Source organism: Oryctolagus cuniculus, chromosome 6, assembly GCF_964237555.1.
Source record: "Oryctolagus cuniculus chromosome 6, mOryCun1.1, whole genome shotgun sequence".
In the NCBI taxonomy this organism is placed as follows: Eukaryota; Metazoa; Chordata; class Mammalia; order Lagomorpha; family Leporidae; genus Oryctolagus; species Oryctolagus cuniculus.
Window position 1 is genome coordinate 116,555,522 of NC_091437.1, and position 17,421 is coordinate 116,572,942.

At 37.9% G+C, this 17,421-nt stretch overlaps 1 protein-coding gene across 3 annotated transcripts in view; it reads left to right on the top strand.

The window, feature by feature from the left end:
• Positions 1-226: 226 nt before the first annotated feature.
• LRRC69 (leucine rich repeat containing 69) overlaps positions 227-17,421 on the top strand; it is a 136,270-nt gene continuing 119,075 nt past the window's right edge. Inside the window, exon 1 of one of the 3 annotated variants that reach the window (XM_070075851.1) lies at positions 227-500. In XM_070075851.1, coding sequence (XP_069931952.1) covers positions 318-500 — 183 coding nt within the window. In that variant the 5' untranslated portion in view covers positions 227-317. The remainder of the gene's footprint in view (positions 501-17,421) is intronic. The other 2 variants (XM_017341434.3, XM_051843882.2) reach the window with 2 other exon arrangements.

A 17,421-nucleotide genomic window follows, 5' to 3' on the forward strand; every position in this document is an offset into this window, starting at 1 on the left:
TTATTTTTCTGATCTTCAATGGGAGCTTCCAGAAATTGGCTTCTGTGTCCTTTTGATGTGGACACACTGGTCTTTGATAACTTCCATGCCTCTGGCATAAGACGCCCCAGGCTTATCTTCTACATTTCCTGCCCCCAACCTGGACCAGTTGTTTCTCCAGCCTACCTTCCACATAGAATATCATCTAATGTTCCACTTTCAACATGGCAGATCTTAGAATGTTGTTGTTTCCATGACACACTAATTCTGCAATTAGAGGCTCTAAAGAACTCTGATTCCTAGTTCTTACCTTCTTTTTCCTTTTCTCTTCCAAGATCATGACTGAGAGATTGTTAATAAGTGCATTAAAGGGTGGCAAAAACACTAAGATCATTACGTTGAATGGGAAGAAGATGACAAAGATGCCCTCAACATTAGAAAAACTGCCTGGCTTGAATACTCTGAACCTTCAGAACAACCGAATCCCAAAAGTATGCCCAGAGATCAGCACCTTAACCCAGGTGAGGAACAGCGTATTTTGTTAGCTTGATAAAAGTAGTGAGAGAGAGAACAATAAACCTTTGCTCTTTGGAGGCTAAGCTCTCTGGATATCTAATGTAGAGCATTGTTGGAAAAGCTGAAGAAGGCTTTCTCGCTAGGGAATTACGTGTGGTAGGGAGAGATGTTTCAATTTATTTGTGTGCTCTTTGGCCCACATCTGGGATCAGGGGATTAGGTCCTTGCTGCGCTCATCTTTCTGGAGGCTGTCATCTGGAAAGGGGTTGGAAGCTGGGGTCTGTTTGTCTACCTTGGGGGCTCACATCTGGAAGTAGGTTGAGAATCTGGGAGATGCTGTTCTCCCTGGGGATTGTCCTGAAGCCTTTGCATATGGAATGAAGAAAGTTTAGGATGTGGGAAGGGAGTTCCTTTTCAATTTCCTAGAGCAGACTAAAACTTTGAAATGGCATGTTGGCAGGGAATAGGAAGGAGGGGATGTTCATTTCTTCTGAAACAGTCTTTAAAAGCAGGTTAATATTTTAAATGAAGAATGCCCTTCTTAGAGGGCAATAGTTGACGTAAATGAATCCCAGATGCTTGGGTTAAACTTTTCTGCCTAACAATGTAAAACTCCAGCTGCTGAAAATCTTGAGGTTGAGAGAAGGCAAGGGTTATTAACTTTGTGATTTTTCCTTTTGTTTGCTTTTAAATGCTCATTAGCAGGGAAAGAAGCTTCAAGCAGCTAAGTCATTCTAGCTCACTGATTTTGAGTTCAGAGTTACAAAAAATAAATAAGCAAATAAAATAAATCTCTGTTTTACTGTCACTTTGCCTGATTTCCTTTTATATTTAAAAAGAAATTTCAATGTGTAATCCATGGTCGGGTTTTCACAAGAAATAAGGAAATAGCCAGATAGCCACGCATTTCTCCCTTCAGCAATGACCTCAGAAAGAGTACTCGTAGTTACAAGCCTACAGGACGTGGGCTTTTGTAATGGGAAGGAGGGGTTTATAGGAAAAAGAATTTGGAACCAAACCATGAAACAGTTCTTCCCGACTGCTTGAATTTATTTTCATTAAAGTAATATTGCAAATTGTTTCTAAGAAAATTAATTACTAAAACAAGTTCATATTAAAATGTGATCTCTGTCCAAATTCCCCTCATCTCCAACTCTGATCGCCATATATAATCAGTTTTAACTCATCATTTTTCCCTTGATTTTAGACATTACTCTTCATCTTCCAAATGCAGTTCTATTTATATGTTTATTTATCCATAGTTATCTTAGAAACTTACTATTACACCTTTATTTCTTCCTTCACCACCCACAATTTCCTTTTACTCCTCACTTGGTAAAACAACAATATCCAAGTCTGCAATCCCTGTAAAGCTCTCCCTCTTCCTTCTCCCTTCTGTAAAATTTATAGAATTTACACACTATTCAGTTCTAACCATGATCACTTTATTTTGTCTCTTGGTGAATTCTAAACTTCTAAAATGTATATTGTTTAATATAATAAGTAAATGTAATTCAGATGGAGTCAATCAATCTCGTGTAGCTGTAGTTTCTTTCTTTGGGTACCATTTTTGTTCCTTCGGAGTTTCTAATTCCCTCTGCTTTACTTCGTGCTCTTGCTTTGTTATGGTCTCATTTTGTTTCAGATTCGGTCACACTACCTAGTCTATCAGATGTGCTTTCTCCCGAAGAGCCTTTCCTCAGGGGCCACTGTTCTGGCCCAGTGCGCTGCTGGCTCTGGGTTCATGGGATACGGTCAGCCCACAGCATCCTTCTGCTGCTCTCCTGAACTGCCCCCACTATTTTCGCTATCTCTTTTTCTTGGTTTACCGTCTTATTTTTTCAGGAATGAGTCTCCAGCAACCCATCCTAGTTTGAGTATGTGGTAGTTAAATTTTTTTGATTCTTGGGGCCAGTGTTGTGGCATAGTGGGTTAAGCCACCTCCTGCTGGCATCATATATGAGAGCCTGTTTGCAGCCCAGCTCCTTCACTTTCAATCCAGTGCCCTGCTGATGTGCCCGAAAAAGCAGTGGAAATGGTCCAAGTGCTTGGGTCCCGCACCCACGTAGGAGACCTGGAAGAGGCTCCTGGCTTCTGGCTTCGGCCTGGCCCAGCCCTGGCCATTTGAAGAGTGAACCAGTAGATGGAAGATCTCTCTCTTTCTCTGTCTTTTCCTCTCTGTCTCTCTTTCTGTAACTCTTTCAAATACATTAATTAATTGCAAATTATTTTAAAGAATTATTTTATTTATGTGAAAGACAGAGTTAGAGAGGTAGAGCCAGGGAGAGAGAGGTCTTTCATTCCACTGGTTCACTCCCCAAATGACCGCAACGGCCAGAGCTGAGCTGATCTGAAGCCAGGATCTTTTTCTGGGTCTCCCACACAGTGGCAGGGGCCCAAGGACTTGGACCATCTTCTTCTGCTTTCTTAGTTCATAGCAGAGAGCTGGATTGGAAGAGGAGCAGCTGGGACTTGAACCGGCGTCCATATGGGATGCTGGCACTGCAGGCTGGGACATTAAAGCCACAACGCCGGCCCGTACAAATATTTTTTGACTCTTTGCATATCTGAAAATGTCTGTGTTCTCCTCTCATGTTTGATTAGTAGTTGCTTTGATTAAAAAAAAAAGTTCAGATTTAAAAAATGCTTCTTCAGTAAAAAGAATACCAAGTCTGGTTATCACTACCTTTATCATTATTGTTACTTGTGTTGTTCTTATAGCTTCTCTTGTTGCTTTCTTTTTATTCTTCTACAATTTAGGGGTAACTCTAAAGTTTGGTTTCTGTTTGCACAAACTTAGTTTCCTTCAATAGGGATAGGGCTAAGCAATTTTTTTGTTTATATAAAGGGAACAGATTTCATATATTTCAAATAGAGAGTTTTAAGAATATAATGATACTTCACTCCCTCCCGCCCTCTAAGATTCAGCTGGTTGAAACTATGTTTTTTGTGGTCTTTAAAATACTTTATAATTCAGATTTGTATTAACAGCATTATTCCGTTTAGCTGTTTGTGAACTAGCACTTTTCTTTGTATAAGGTCTCCAAAATTGTGAGATTTAAAAAAACTCATTTCTCCTTTATAATGTGAGTTATAATGTGCTAGAAACCCTCAAATAATGGATATACATTATTGTACAGTTCAGAAATTCTGATAATTCATTCTTGTGGTTGCTATTGAAAGGGTGAATGATGATTTCAGAGAAGGAAAGAGATAGAGATAAAGAGAGAGAGAGAGAGAGAGAGAGAGAGAAAGTGGAGAGTCAGAGAGAGCTTAGAGAGTTGAAAGGAGCCTGGATAAGAGTTTCAAAGTTCTGGAATAACTTAATTGGTTTAACTACTTACTGGATGAATATAAAGCCCTTAATCTTTCTTGGCCTCAATTTCTGCCTTCATTTATTCAATTCACAAAAAACAAGTATTGAATATAGTCTATGGCTCAGGAGGTAGGGACTGGTGATTTAGCAGTAAGCATAACACATGGAAATCCCTGCCTTCATAAAGTTTACATTCTAGTCAGAGAATAAGAAAAAAAATTAAGTAAAATAGGATGCATAATGTTGATTAATGCAAAGGAGAAAGAGCAAGGAAAAGGGGCAGGGCATGTTGTGGCATTCTGTTGAAATGTTGATGAGTTATCTGTGCTGCCTAGTGTCCTGTGGCCTTTTATAACTTGCAACTCCATCTTGGCCTCCCATGTGGGTGTCAGGGGCCCAAGTACTTGAGCTATCTTCTACTTTCCAAGGCACAGCAGTGAGCTGCATGGAGCAACCCAAGACTCACATAGGAAGCTGGCATTTTCAAGAGATAGCTTAACATGCTGTGTCACACTGCTGGTCCCACAACTGGATTCTTGACTCTTAGAAATACTTATTATTGTTCTAAATCACTAAGTTTGGGATAGTGTGCTCCAAATGGATCAATTGATAACTGATATAACAGATTTGGACGGATGTTTCTCCAAACAGATCTGTGAATGGCTAATAAGTGTGTGAAAAGACTCATAACATTGTTACTCATTAGGGAACTGAAAATTATAACCACAATGTGATACTACTATAAACATACTAGAATGACTCTAATAAAAATATTGTCTCTACCAAGTACTGGTGAGTGTGTTTTAAAATTAAAACCTTTGCACACTACTGGTGGGCATGCAAAATGGAAAATCAGCTTCAAAAAAAAAAAAACATAAATTCACCATACACTTCAGCAATTTTTGTCTTAGGTATCTATTGAAGAATAATAAAACATGTGGACACAAATACTTGTATGTGACTATTCATAACAGCATTATACATGATATTCCTACCCTGGAAATAATCTAAATTTCCATCAACTCATGAATGAATAAACAAAGTCTATTCTGTTTATAAAAAAAACTATAGTAATAAGAAATATAGTACAGGAAATATTTTTCAGCAATAAAAATGAGCATACCGCTGATACATGCTACAAGAATGAGCCTTAAAAAACATGTTGAGTGAAAGAAATCTTGTATAAAATGCCACCTGTTATATATTTTTAAAATTTTTTATTTATATAAAGTGAGCACATTTCATGTATTTCTTATATACAGATTTAGGAACATAGTGATGCTTCCCACTCTCCCCTCACTCCCACCCAGGCTCTCACCTTCCCTCTTCCTCCCTTTATTATCCTTTCTTTTAATTTTTACAATTACATACTTTATTTTATAATTGTAAGATTAATCCTCCACTAAGTAAAAAATTCAACAAAAATAAGAAGAACAAATGCTGTTCCTCAACAGTAGAGACAAGGGCTGTAAACAATCATCAAATCTCAAAATGTTATATTATTTATACAATATTTCCAGAAAATTTAAATGTGTGGAGATAGGACTAAAAGCAGTGCCCAGGACTGACGTGTTATCTGCTTTTATCAATAATGATTAACATAATTTATCAACCTACCACTTTTGTTCTGTTTCATTTTGCCCTACCATGCTTCTCTTTTGGACTGAGCTTTCTTTGACCATCAAAGAAACTCTCAATATACTGATTTTTACTCGTATCTTTCACAGAATTAAAAATATTAAGGTAGTCTGGATATTTTTTAAGGTTCCCATAATCAAAATATTACTTTTAAATTTCTATACTCACAAAATGGTATCACATAGAATAACAGCACTGTCTTCTGAGAACCGGGCATAGTACTTGGGGCTCCTCATTCATTTTCTCCAATCTTGCAAGGAAGTTATTTCCCTCATATTGTCAATAAAATTTATAAGAAGAGATTATGTCACATGTCAAGATATATTCACACACTGAGTGAATATATCTATAGGATGAGGACTCTTTCAAAGTATCTTTCAGCTCCTTTGCTGTATTATTCTATATACTTGTATGTAACATGAAATTTACTAGGATATGGTGTTCAAATTATAGTTAGAAAAAAACCTAGATTTCCTGATGATGGCTGATTTGAACATGGGTTGTCCTCATCTCTGATTTGTTTGCATATCCATTCTTTTAGCAAATATTAGCCGTTCATTTTCTTACATTTGTGCTGGTTCTGAGGATATAGGTGCGAATTAAATGTGGTTCCTGCTTTTCTGTTTGGGGATTAAATTAAATATGAATGGAGAAAAAAATTTCATGGGTGGAATGTAGGAAATTTTCAATACATTTTAATTGTTATTATCATTAGTATTACCATTACAGTATAACTTAAAACAGATAAAATGTATGAGTTGTTTCCTCAGAAAATACAGATCATATCTTTTCTTCCTTGCTTAATTTGATTAGTGACTCTATGGGAAATTTCATTCACTTCTAATGACAACAAAATGTGAGTTAATATTCTATAATTTATGATGAATGTATTTATGGTGACTATTGAAGTGCTGAGATATCAACAATTTTCAAAGAAGCACCTTATAAATTTTGAGGGCAAACATCCTGTCCTCTCCCTAGTTCCTGGCAACAAGAGGGCTACTTAATGTCATCTTGAGTGAAAATAGAATGGAAGCATTTTTCCAAGCCAGGCTTAACTAATATGGTATTATCATGCTTAGGGAATCATTGAAAGTTACTTAAAGGTAAGGCAGCCATAGTTTTAAATTCCTCAAGGAAACCAATAGTTATGATTTCCAGTTGTTTGCAATGTTGTTGACAGGCATGACAAAGTTCAGTAACAGTGTGGCAATGTTCCCCTTAAGCTGCTCATATGTGTGGCTGCCCAGGGCAAAGATACTGTCTTTCAGAGTTTTGTACTTGACCACAAACAACTGACAGTAAATAAGGCCAACTTTAAGCAGACTTGTATAGTTTATAAATGCGCTACTGTGTCCCTAGCCTCTCCTTTTTCCACATTTACTATCTATGATGACCCCAGATCAGTCAACCAACGAGCCAGCTAGATAGCTAGCTTGCTTGCTTGCTTCCTTTTTATGAGTTAGACAACTAGTTTTTTCTGCTTGCAGCAACTAGGCATTCTGCTAGGTGATAGCAACACAAACAGGAACAAAACATTTGTCTATCCCTTATCTCTGATTTAGGAGGGAGAGGTAATCAGCCACATGAGTAAATGAAAATTGCAATTGTGAAAAGTGCAGGGAAGGAGATCTTTATTGTGGTGTGAATCTCTAGTCAGAGAATTCAAAGAAGGTGATCATAAGGAAAGAACTGTGCAAAGGAATACGAGAGAGATGACGGTGTGAAAAGACTATTTCTACCTCCATGAGCATTTCCACCTGTGTCTCACTCTAATCCTAGCAGAACAGGATGCATCTGATGTCATTTATATTGTTTGTCAACATCAGGCTTTTCCTTTTCCTATCTTATTCCCTGGAAAGCCCTTTGTCTTCCATCAAGTAGGTAAAACCTTTTATTTTCTAAACCAAACTATCAAAACAGGGATTCCTTATCCTGCTTTATGGTATAACTAGGCGAACCTAATGAGTTCCTTCTCTCCAAGCTCTTTTGATGATTTCTCCTTTGTGTCTGCTTAAGCCTCCTGCATCCCTATTGACACTTCAGCTTCTTCCTCTACTTAGCAGGATGGCATCTAGAAGAGACCCAGCCCTTTCACTTGTCAGCTGAGTGATGTGAGGCAATTGACAAAAACTATCTGGAAAGAAAACTAACCAAATAATTCCATTCTCAATAACCACAAAACGGAATAAAATACCTAGAAATAAACGTAACCAAAGAGGTGAAGAGCTTGTGTGATGAAAGGGAAAACACTGGGATGAGCATTTGGCTTAGTAGTTAAGCTGCTGGTTAGGATGCCCACATCCTACACTGGAGTGCCTGTGTTCAGTCCCTAGTTCATGCTCTTGATTTCAGCTTCCTACTGTTGTGGACCCTGAGAGGCACTGGTGATGGCTCAAGTGGCTGGGTCCCTGTTGCCTCCATGGGAGACTTGAACTGAGTTCCCAGTGGCCCCCTGGCCGCTGCAGGCATAAGACATATCAGTCCCTTAGTTTCTATCAGCTATATTCTTTGTGGGAATTTGTCACACCATGTTATTTTCCAACATCAATAATAAATGAGAAGGGAAATAAGATCTCTGTAAGTAACTGTGCCCTCCAAACTCTGGTCAGAGAGTTCTGAGGGCAGAACAAGACAGAATGCAGAGTTGCTCTGTGGCATTCCCAGCAGGTCTTCTTCAAATCCCTGTGCTCATGGCTGTCCCTGCACAGGGGGATCCTTCTGATCCCACTGGGTATCAGCACCACTCCTTGAGTTAAGCCAACTGCTCTTCACTTTGAATTGTGGAATGAATATGTTTATAAGTTAATATGATTTTTAATCTATGAAATTTAATGCTGAATACTTCATTTTATTTTGTTTTAAAATTTATTTATTTATTTATTTGAAAGGCATAGTTACAGAGAAAGAGAGAGCGAGGTCTTCCATCCACTGGTTTACTCCCCAGATGGCTGGAGTTGAGCCGATATGAAGCCAGAAGCTTCTTCCCTTGGGTACAGGAGCCCAAGGACTTGGGCCATCCTTTGTTGCTTTCCCAGGCCACAGCAGAGAGCTGGATCAGAAGTAGAGCAGCCAGGACTTGAACTGGCATCCATATGGAATGCTGACACTGCAGGTTACATGCCACAGTGCTGGTCCCTGAATACTTGATTTTAAAAAATCGTCATGACTGTAGATATACTTGAACAAATGAGTTAGAAGTTATATTATGTGTGTGTGTGTGTATATATATATATATAAAATTTAGCTAAATGCTAAATGCAGTAGGCAATAAATATATAATGCCTACTGCATTTAGCACTATGTGTGTCTAACATTTTCTCCCACATTATCTTCTTGGATTATAGGAAGCATTTAATAATATCTTATACTTGCTAGGTACCTTATTAAACTGTCTCTAATCTTTAAAATAGTTTTATAAGTAGATGCTAGTATCCCCATTTTAAAAAAATATGTGGAGATTTCACAATTTGAATGACTTACCTGAGATCACATAGCTAGGACATTGTATAACAGGAAGTCTCCAAAACCTATGTTTGCTCACTGTGTAATATGAGTAAACAATGAGCACACAAAAAGAACAAGAATATTTAAAATGAGAATTCCATTGTGTATGTGTGTGCACATCATGTGTGTGCATGTGCATATGTGTATTGTGTGTATATGATATTTAAATAATAGGGTTGAGTATTACTGAAGTGTAGCTTAAAAGTTAGGAGTGTGTCCCATATTTATTGCAGTGCTATTCACAGTTGCAAAGATATTGAATCAACTTAGATGTCCATCAATAGATGAATAGATTAAGAAAATGTGGTACATGTACCTAATGGAATATTACTCAGCCATAAAATGAAATGAAATTATAACTTCTGATATCAACAAAATGGATGGAACTGGAGATCATTATGTTAAGTGAAATAAGCTGGATAGAGAAAGACAAATACCACATGTTTCTCTCATATATAGCAGTTCATATATGTAGTATACATAAATAGATTATTAAGATATGTGGGCACCATATAATATGTTATATATTTATTTATAAATGTTGTCTTCACTAATACCACTTATATAATAATATAGCCTTTTTTCTCACTTTATAATTTTTGTTTTTAATCACATTATGTAATATTAATATAGCCAGCTCTGTTTTCATGAAAAATAGTGTTTATATGTACATATGTAGAATATTTACATATGAAGCAAAAATGCTAAACATTGTTACATCTATATATGCTTTTGAACTCTTCTTTATATTTTTCTGCATTATTTGAAGTATTTTTTTTAAATTAAAGAATAGCTATATTCCAAAGTTGTACATATGAAATTTGTATTCCTTAAAAAAATAAATAATTAAAAAAAATTTTTTTAAAAAGAAGTTAGGAGTGTAGACCATAGAATGAAGCTGTTACTGTACCATAGATCATGGTCTACATTTCAGATTCATTTCTGTAAAATCAGGCGTATTGTGAGGTCCACATTAGGCAATGCTCAAGAGTACCGGCATGGTGTATGGTACATATTAAATTCCATTTATATGTTAGCCATTAGTATTGTCAAAATAAATTGATAAGTAGTTTTCCTTCTCAAATTTTGTGTTCTTTTCTTTCTCATTCATGCAAAGACTATACATTGAACCTATACACTGAAACCCAAAGGTTTCAGTGGATACTGAAATGTTTACCTTGTGTCCAATTTGTAAGAAGAAATGCAGACAACTTTTCAAGGCAGGCCACAGATAGCTTATAGCTTGGTGGTATGAGTGGGTCAATTCAATCAAACAAATAAAATAAAATTTAAGAAGAGAAGACACAGACTATTGTAACAAGGAATTAAAAAGGCTACTAAGAAATTGAAAACATTGAGGATGTATGAGGTAGGGAAATTGTACATGGACTGATTCATTTAGGCAACTAATACAGTTTAGTAGGATTGAATAAAGGGAATTTAAATGATAACACAGCCCATTCTTTGTGTTCTGCTGTGTAGCGCTATGGGCAAGCACTAACGAGTATAGTACTAATATGATTATTATGAGCCAGAGCTGAAGAAGATGAACCTAAAAGGAACTTTGAGATAGGACTTAGTGACTTATTGAATTTAGGGAGTGTAAAAGAAGGAAGTTCTAGGTGACTTCAAAGTTTGGCCACCATAGTATTATTAGAACAGTAAGTGTGTTAAACAAAATGGGAATGCAAAAAACAGATCTGCTTTGTTTAGGGGCATTGATTTGGAGTGATGCACTGGAGCCAAAACCAATAAGATACATTTTTTTACAAAGCTAAATGTAAATTCCTGCATTTAGGTTGAGAAAAGAATTCAGTTGCACAAGCTCAGGATGTGGGTTATCTGCTTGACAGCTAACTGAGGGGTTTTGTTGGCCACAGACAAAATTAATTATGTACCACCAACATGCCCTGTTGCTGAAAGAGTGCATGCCATGTTATGCTGCGTTCATGAAAGCGCAGTCATTGGCCCGAGGGAAACCCAGTGGTCCCATCAGCATCTGTGCTATGAGACTCATTTCCTGTCTCACCCTAGGCATTCCATTTTCAGAGAGAAATATTCACAAAAATTAGAGAGTGGCAAGGATGGTCAGAGGCCTGGGAATTATATCTTGAGGAAAATGCTTAAGGAAAAATGGGGTAATTTTAGAGGGAATATGATATTAATCTTTGAAGATTTAAAAGATGAGCACATGAGAGAAAGAAAAATGGACAATTTTTGATTTAAAAAATGTTTATGATTGCTGTGGGAAGAATTGGGAAGAGTCTAAGCCTAAAAGATATAGACTAATGATAGATGATATAGGTAGATCGAGCAAGATGATAGATATACACAAATAGTTAGATGCTAAATATCTCTCCAACAAGATAATAGAGCTACCTGTCCCTGGGTGTGTTCATAAGGAAGGCATACAATACTCACCTAAACTTTATGTCATTAGCTTATTAGAAATTTGCTCCTAATTGTAAGATGCTTTAATTCCTGGATCATGGGTTCATAACAAATCAGTTGGGGTGATTGTGTCTTTTGATCTAAGGCAACATACTAGTTTACAGAGGACAGAAAAGTTCCTCTCTCTGAACATCAACAGAACTTGGATCTATACATAATTATTAAAGCCATCCAAGCTTTCACACTTATGAAGTAGCTCTCTGTGACTAAAACCTTCCTTTAGGAATTACTCATAACCATAGATTGTTACTAACCACCCACTGAGTATGTTCTTTCTGGATGGCTACTATTTCTGAAACCCTTTGTTTAGTAAAATACCATTTGGAACAACTTTGTCAAGGAACCTCACATCTTTTTTTTTTTTTTTAATTCTTTTTTATTTATTTATTTTTGACAGGCAGAGTGGACAGTGAGAGAGAGAGACAGAGAGAAAGGTCTTCCTTTGCCGCTGGTTCACCCTCCAATGGCCGCCGTGGCCGGCGCACTGCGCTGATCCGATGGCAGGAGCCAGGTGCTTCTCCTGGTCTCCCATGGGGTGCAGGGTCCAAGCACTTGGGCCATCCTCCACTGCACTCCCTGGCCACAGCAGAGAGCTGGCCTGGAAGAGGGGCAACCAGGACAGAATCCGGTGCCCCGACCGGGACTAGAACCCGGTGTGCCGGCGCCGCTAGGCGGAGGATTAGCCTAGTGAGCCGCGGCGCCAGCCGGAACCTCACATCTTTCACCTCAAATGTCACCTCCTCAGAGAGATCTTCCCTAACTATCCAGTATAGCCTGAGTTGTTTTCTAGCCCATTATCCTGCTTTCTTTCCTTCTTATCTAGAACTTCACACTAAACAGTTAAATTATTTGTTGGCTTATTTCTTGTCTAACTCCCTAAAATGTAAGATAGAGATCTTACGTTCAGAGTGGTACCTCTAGCATTCAAAATAATAGTAGGATGGAAGAGACTTATTATTTTTTTCAGATCAAGAAAAAAATTATTTATGGTATAAAAATTTCATGTATTTCATATATATAGATTTAGGAACATAGTGATACTTCCCACTCTACCCTCCCTCCTGCCCACAGTCCCATCCTTTATCCTCCTTCCTCTCTTAATTTTTACAATGATCTATTTTCACTTTACTTTATACTTAAAAGATTAACCCTACACTAAGTAGGGAGTTCAACAAATACTAAGAAGAAAAAAACCACTGTTCCCCAACAGTACAGATGAAGACTGTAAACAGTCATTAAATCTCAAAATGTCAATTTCACGTCTATACATTACATTTTTGGTACTTTATTAGTTACCACAGATCAGGGAAAACATATGGTATTTTTTTTTTAAAAAAGCTTTTTATTGACAGTAGAGTTATAGACAGTGAGAGAAAGAGACAGAGAGAAAGGTCTTCCTTCAGTTGGTTCACTCCCCAAATGGCTGCTCTGGCCAGAGCTGCACTAATCAGAAGCCAGGAGCAGGTGCTTCTTGCTGGTCTCCTATGTGGATACAGGGGCCCAAGCATTTGGGCCAGCTTCTACTGCCTTCCCAGGCCACAGCAGAGAGCTAGACCAGAAGAGGAACAGCTGGGACTAGAACCGGCACCCATATGGGATGCCGGTGCTGCAGGTGGAGGATTAACCAAGTGAGCCACATCGCCGGCCCCAGTATATGGTCATTGTCTTTTTGGGATTGGCTTATTTCATAAGGTATAATGGTTTTTAGTTGTAACCATTTTGTTACAAAAGATAGGATTTCATTCTTTTTGATAGCTGAGTAGTAATTGATAGTGTGTGTGTGTGTGTGTGTGTGTGAGTGATAATTTCTTTATACAGTCATCTGTTGATGGACATCTGGGTTGATTACATATCTTAGCTATTGTGAATTGAACTGCAATAAATGGGATACAGGAACTTTCATTTCCCTTGGATAAACTCCCAGGAATGGAATTGCTGGATCATATGGTAGATATACCTTCAGCTGTCTGAGGTATCTCCATACTGTCTTCCACAATGGCTGTACTAGTTTACATTCCCACCAGTAGTGGATTAGGGTACCTTTTTCCCCATCATCCTCACCAGCATTTGTCATTTGTTGATTTCTGTATAAGAGCCATTCTAACTGGGGTGAGGTGAAACCTTGTTGTGGTTTTGATTGGCATTTTCCCGATGGCTAGTGATCCTGAGCATTTTTTCATGTATCTGCAACAGACTGATAATAAACATAATTGAATTAGTGATACATATAGGTTAGGTCTGAAACTATAGACCATTATGCTTAATGAAACAAGTCAGACCCAAAAAGACAAATATCATATGTTTGATTCGTAGTAGCTCATAGAGTACAAAAAATGTATCTGAGTGAAATTGACATTGTGAGGTTTGCTTGTTGTTTATTGCCTTTGTTTATACTCCTGCATAACAATGGTTTTTCCACTTTCTACTTATTGAATTCTTTATTTAGTGGAGGATTAAGCCATAACTATAAATTAAATTGAAAGTGTGCTATTACAAACATTAAAAGAAAAAAAAAAAAAGAAGGATGAGGGAAGGAGGGCACTAGGGTGGGAAGTATCATATGGAATTAAAATTGTATATATGAAATACATGAAATATCTTCTCTTTGTATAAATTTTTAAAGAAAAACTCTTAATTCCTTGTTCCTCTTCCAAAAACTGCCATTGAACTAGTTTTGCCCATCACATGTGCACATATGCTCAGACTTCAAAGATAGATGCCATCCATGATTCTTCTGTTTCTCCTACATCTCACATTCTTTTTGCTTTACATTGAAAGCAACTCCAAAACCTATCCATCTCTCTCCACTGTCTTTCTTTGCTTTACAAAACCATACATACATCTGACCCAGATAACCCTTTTGATTGTCATATTTGTTGGCTTCCTTCTACCCACTGTGCTCAGCTGCATCAGTTGCATCTTTTGCCTCCCCAGCCACACCAAGAACATTCTTACTTTGGGATCTTTATTTTAGTCATTTTTTTTTTTGACAGGCAGAGGTAGACAGTGAGAAAGAGAGACAGAGATAAAGGTCTTCCTTCCATTGGTTCACTTCCCAAATGGCTGCTATGGCTGGCGCGCTGTGCCGATCCGAAGCCAGGAGCCAGGTGCTTTCTTCTGGTCTTCAATGTGGGTGCAGGGCCCAAGAACTTGGGGCATCCTCCACTGCCTTCCCGGGCCACAGCAGAGACCTGGCCTGGAAGAGGGGCAACCGGGACAGAATCCAGCTCCCCAACCAGGACCAGAACCTGGTGTGCTGGTGCCGCAGGTGGAGGATTAGCCAAGTAAGCCTCAGCTCTGGCCTATTTTAGTCATTTCTTCTTCCTTAGTGTCACTCATGTCTCTATCAATGTCTAAGATTGTCCCGATCAATCACTCTCTCCTCTTTCAATTAGATGATTGAAAATCATCTTAATATGGTTTGTTATTTTTTATTATTAATTGTTCAGCCATTTATTGTGTTACCACTCTTTTACTATTACTGTGTAAGCAAATTCAGGGTAAAGATGTCATGTGTCTTACTCATGTGTCTTACTTCATGCCCATGGTAGGCATGAAATGCATATTTTTCAGAGTGTTTAAATCAATAGGTGACCTTCCAGCTACTTTCTTAGAGATGATTATATTCTCAGAATATGGGTGGTTCAGAATGTATTTTCTTCATTTGTTTATATTTTAGTCATCACAAAAACCTTACAAACATGAAATAAAATAAAAAGCCACCTCACATTATAGTCAAGATTGATAATATCCTGTGCCTTCTCTTTGATATGCCATGGAATCAAATTATGATGCTATCCTTATATATCTTGTCCATTCCTTTAGATATTGTGTAGACAATGACAAAATTATCTCTAGTTCGTAGTTGACAACTTACGTCATAACATGCAAAATGAACACTATACAATATGTGTCCTCAGAAATGTAGGGAAAGATATTGATAATGTGAGAAATCACAAGCTCTATTTCTTGTTTACTTTTACCTACCTAATTTTAAAATATAAATTGCACCCTCTTTTTTTCTTCCAAATGTCTTGTAAGTAGAAGCATAGGCTGCCTTTGTTCTGGATTAACTTTTCAAGGGTATTTAAATAGCAGACAGCCTTGAAAATAAGTGTCTCCATTTGGAGCAAAGGTGAATCATTTACTGCCCATTAAAAAAGAATCAGGGTCCCTATGCACATGGTTTCTTTTCTGTAACACAGCTCACTGTAATCCTGGTATCATTTCTTTTGCATTTCTAATGCAAAAATAGTGATATGCTGGCACTTCGGTTGTTCAAAGTAATTGTACTTTGTCTCTTTCCTGAAGTTCTCAGAAACAGTCTCTATCAGCATTTATGAAACTGGCAGATTAACTTGTTAGCTTGCACATTGGATAAAATCTTGGACCTTTTTTGATGCCTGATACTCTTGCATATCTCATCTGTGCTCAAGATTTTGTTAGGTTCTCCATACTGGTTGACTACTAAGAATTTTTTCACTAAACTTTAGGGAAAAGAATGAAATCTACTTCTTTATAGAAACGAAATTTCAAGTAGTCATTGATAGCCCTCTCTCTTACAGTTCTTTTAAGAGTTCTCAGAAATGAACACAGTGCTACCACCACTGGTTGCATGTCTCTGAGATCCAATTCTGATTTCTGGCCTCAAGAACTTTAATATTTTTGTGTTGTTTTAAGCCATGAAGTTCATTGCAGTTCATTACACCAATATTAGGAAACTAATACAGTAACAGCCTTTGCATCCAAATAATTACCTAAATGTGTATGTGTTTTTAAAGATTTTATTTATTTATTTATTTGAGAAGTAAAGCTACAGACAGTGAGAGGAAGAGACAGAGAGAAAGGTCCTCCCTCCTTTGGTTCACTCCCCAAATGGCTGCAATAGCTGGAGCTACACCAATCCGAAGACAGGAACCAGGAGGTTCCTCCTTGTCCCCGACACAGGTGCAGGGGCCCAAGTACCTGGGCCATCCTCCACTGCCCTCCCAGGCCACAGCAGAGAGCTGGATTGGAAGGGGAGCAGCTGGGACTAGAACCGGCGCCCACAAGGTATGCCGATGCCACAGGTGGAGGATTAACCTACTGCTCCACAGCACGGGCCCCCTAAATGTGTGGTAATTATCAGACAAAACTACATATGGAAGTGAAACCTTTATCATTGAATAAAAAATTTCATGTAACTATCTACAGGTACTTCTCTGTATTAATTTAAATAATTGACATGGATCCATGCCAAATGTGCTAGGTCACATTTAAATATAAATTGTAAATTACTTGAACTTTTTTTTTTATTTGAAAGGTAGAGTTATAGACAGTGAGAGAGAGAGAGAGAGAGAGAGATAGAAAGTTCTTCCTTCCATTGGTTCACTCCCCAAATGGCCACCATGGCCGGCGCTGCACCGATCCGAAGCCAGGAGCCAGGTGCTTCCTCCTGGTCTCCCATGCGGGTGCAGGGGCCCAAGTACTTGGGCCATCCTCCACTGCCCTCCCCAGCCACAGCAGAGAGCTGGACTAGAGGAGGAGCAACTGGGACTAGAACCCGACACCCATATGGGATGCTGGCGCCGCAGGCAGAGGATTAAGCAAGTGAGCCACGGCGCCGGCCCTGAACTTTCTTCTTAAAATTTTTTGTCTTATGTAAATTCATTATTTTTTAAAATGCTATGATTCCTTTTATTTTATCTTTAATATTAAAATTCTAAGGGATAGACTTGGTAATTAAATCCAAATGGTAAATTATTACTTTGGAAGGTACAAATAAATTCTATATCCAAGAAAATTACCATGTTTTAGGGAAAAACTCTAAATCATTGGTTTATTGTAGGGTATCAAGGAGGAATCTTTTCATTCTTTTGTGTTGTTCTTCCTGTGTCTGACCAATCCATCAATAGTAGGACAGATACATATAGTGCAGATCCTCTCAACTCTATAGCATTTTAGTAGATGACTTCGTAAAGTTTGTGATCACATGGTAACATCTAAATTAAAGACCAATTCCTCCAGCCAAATCC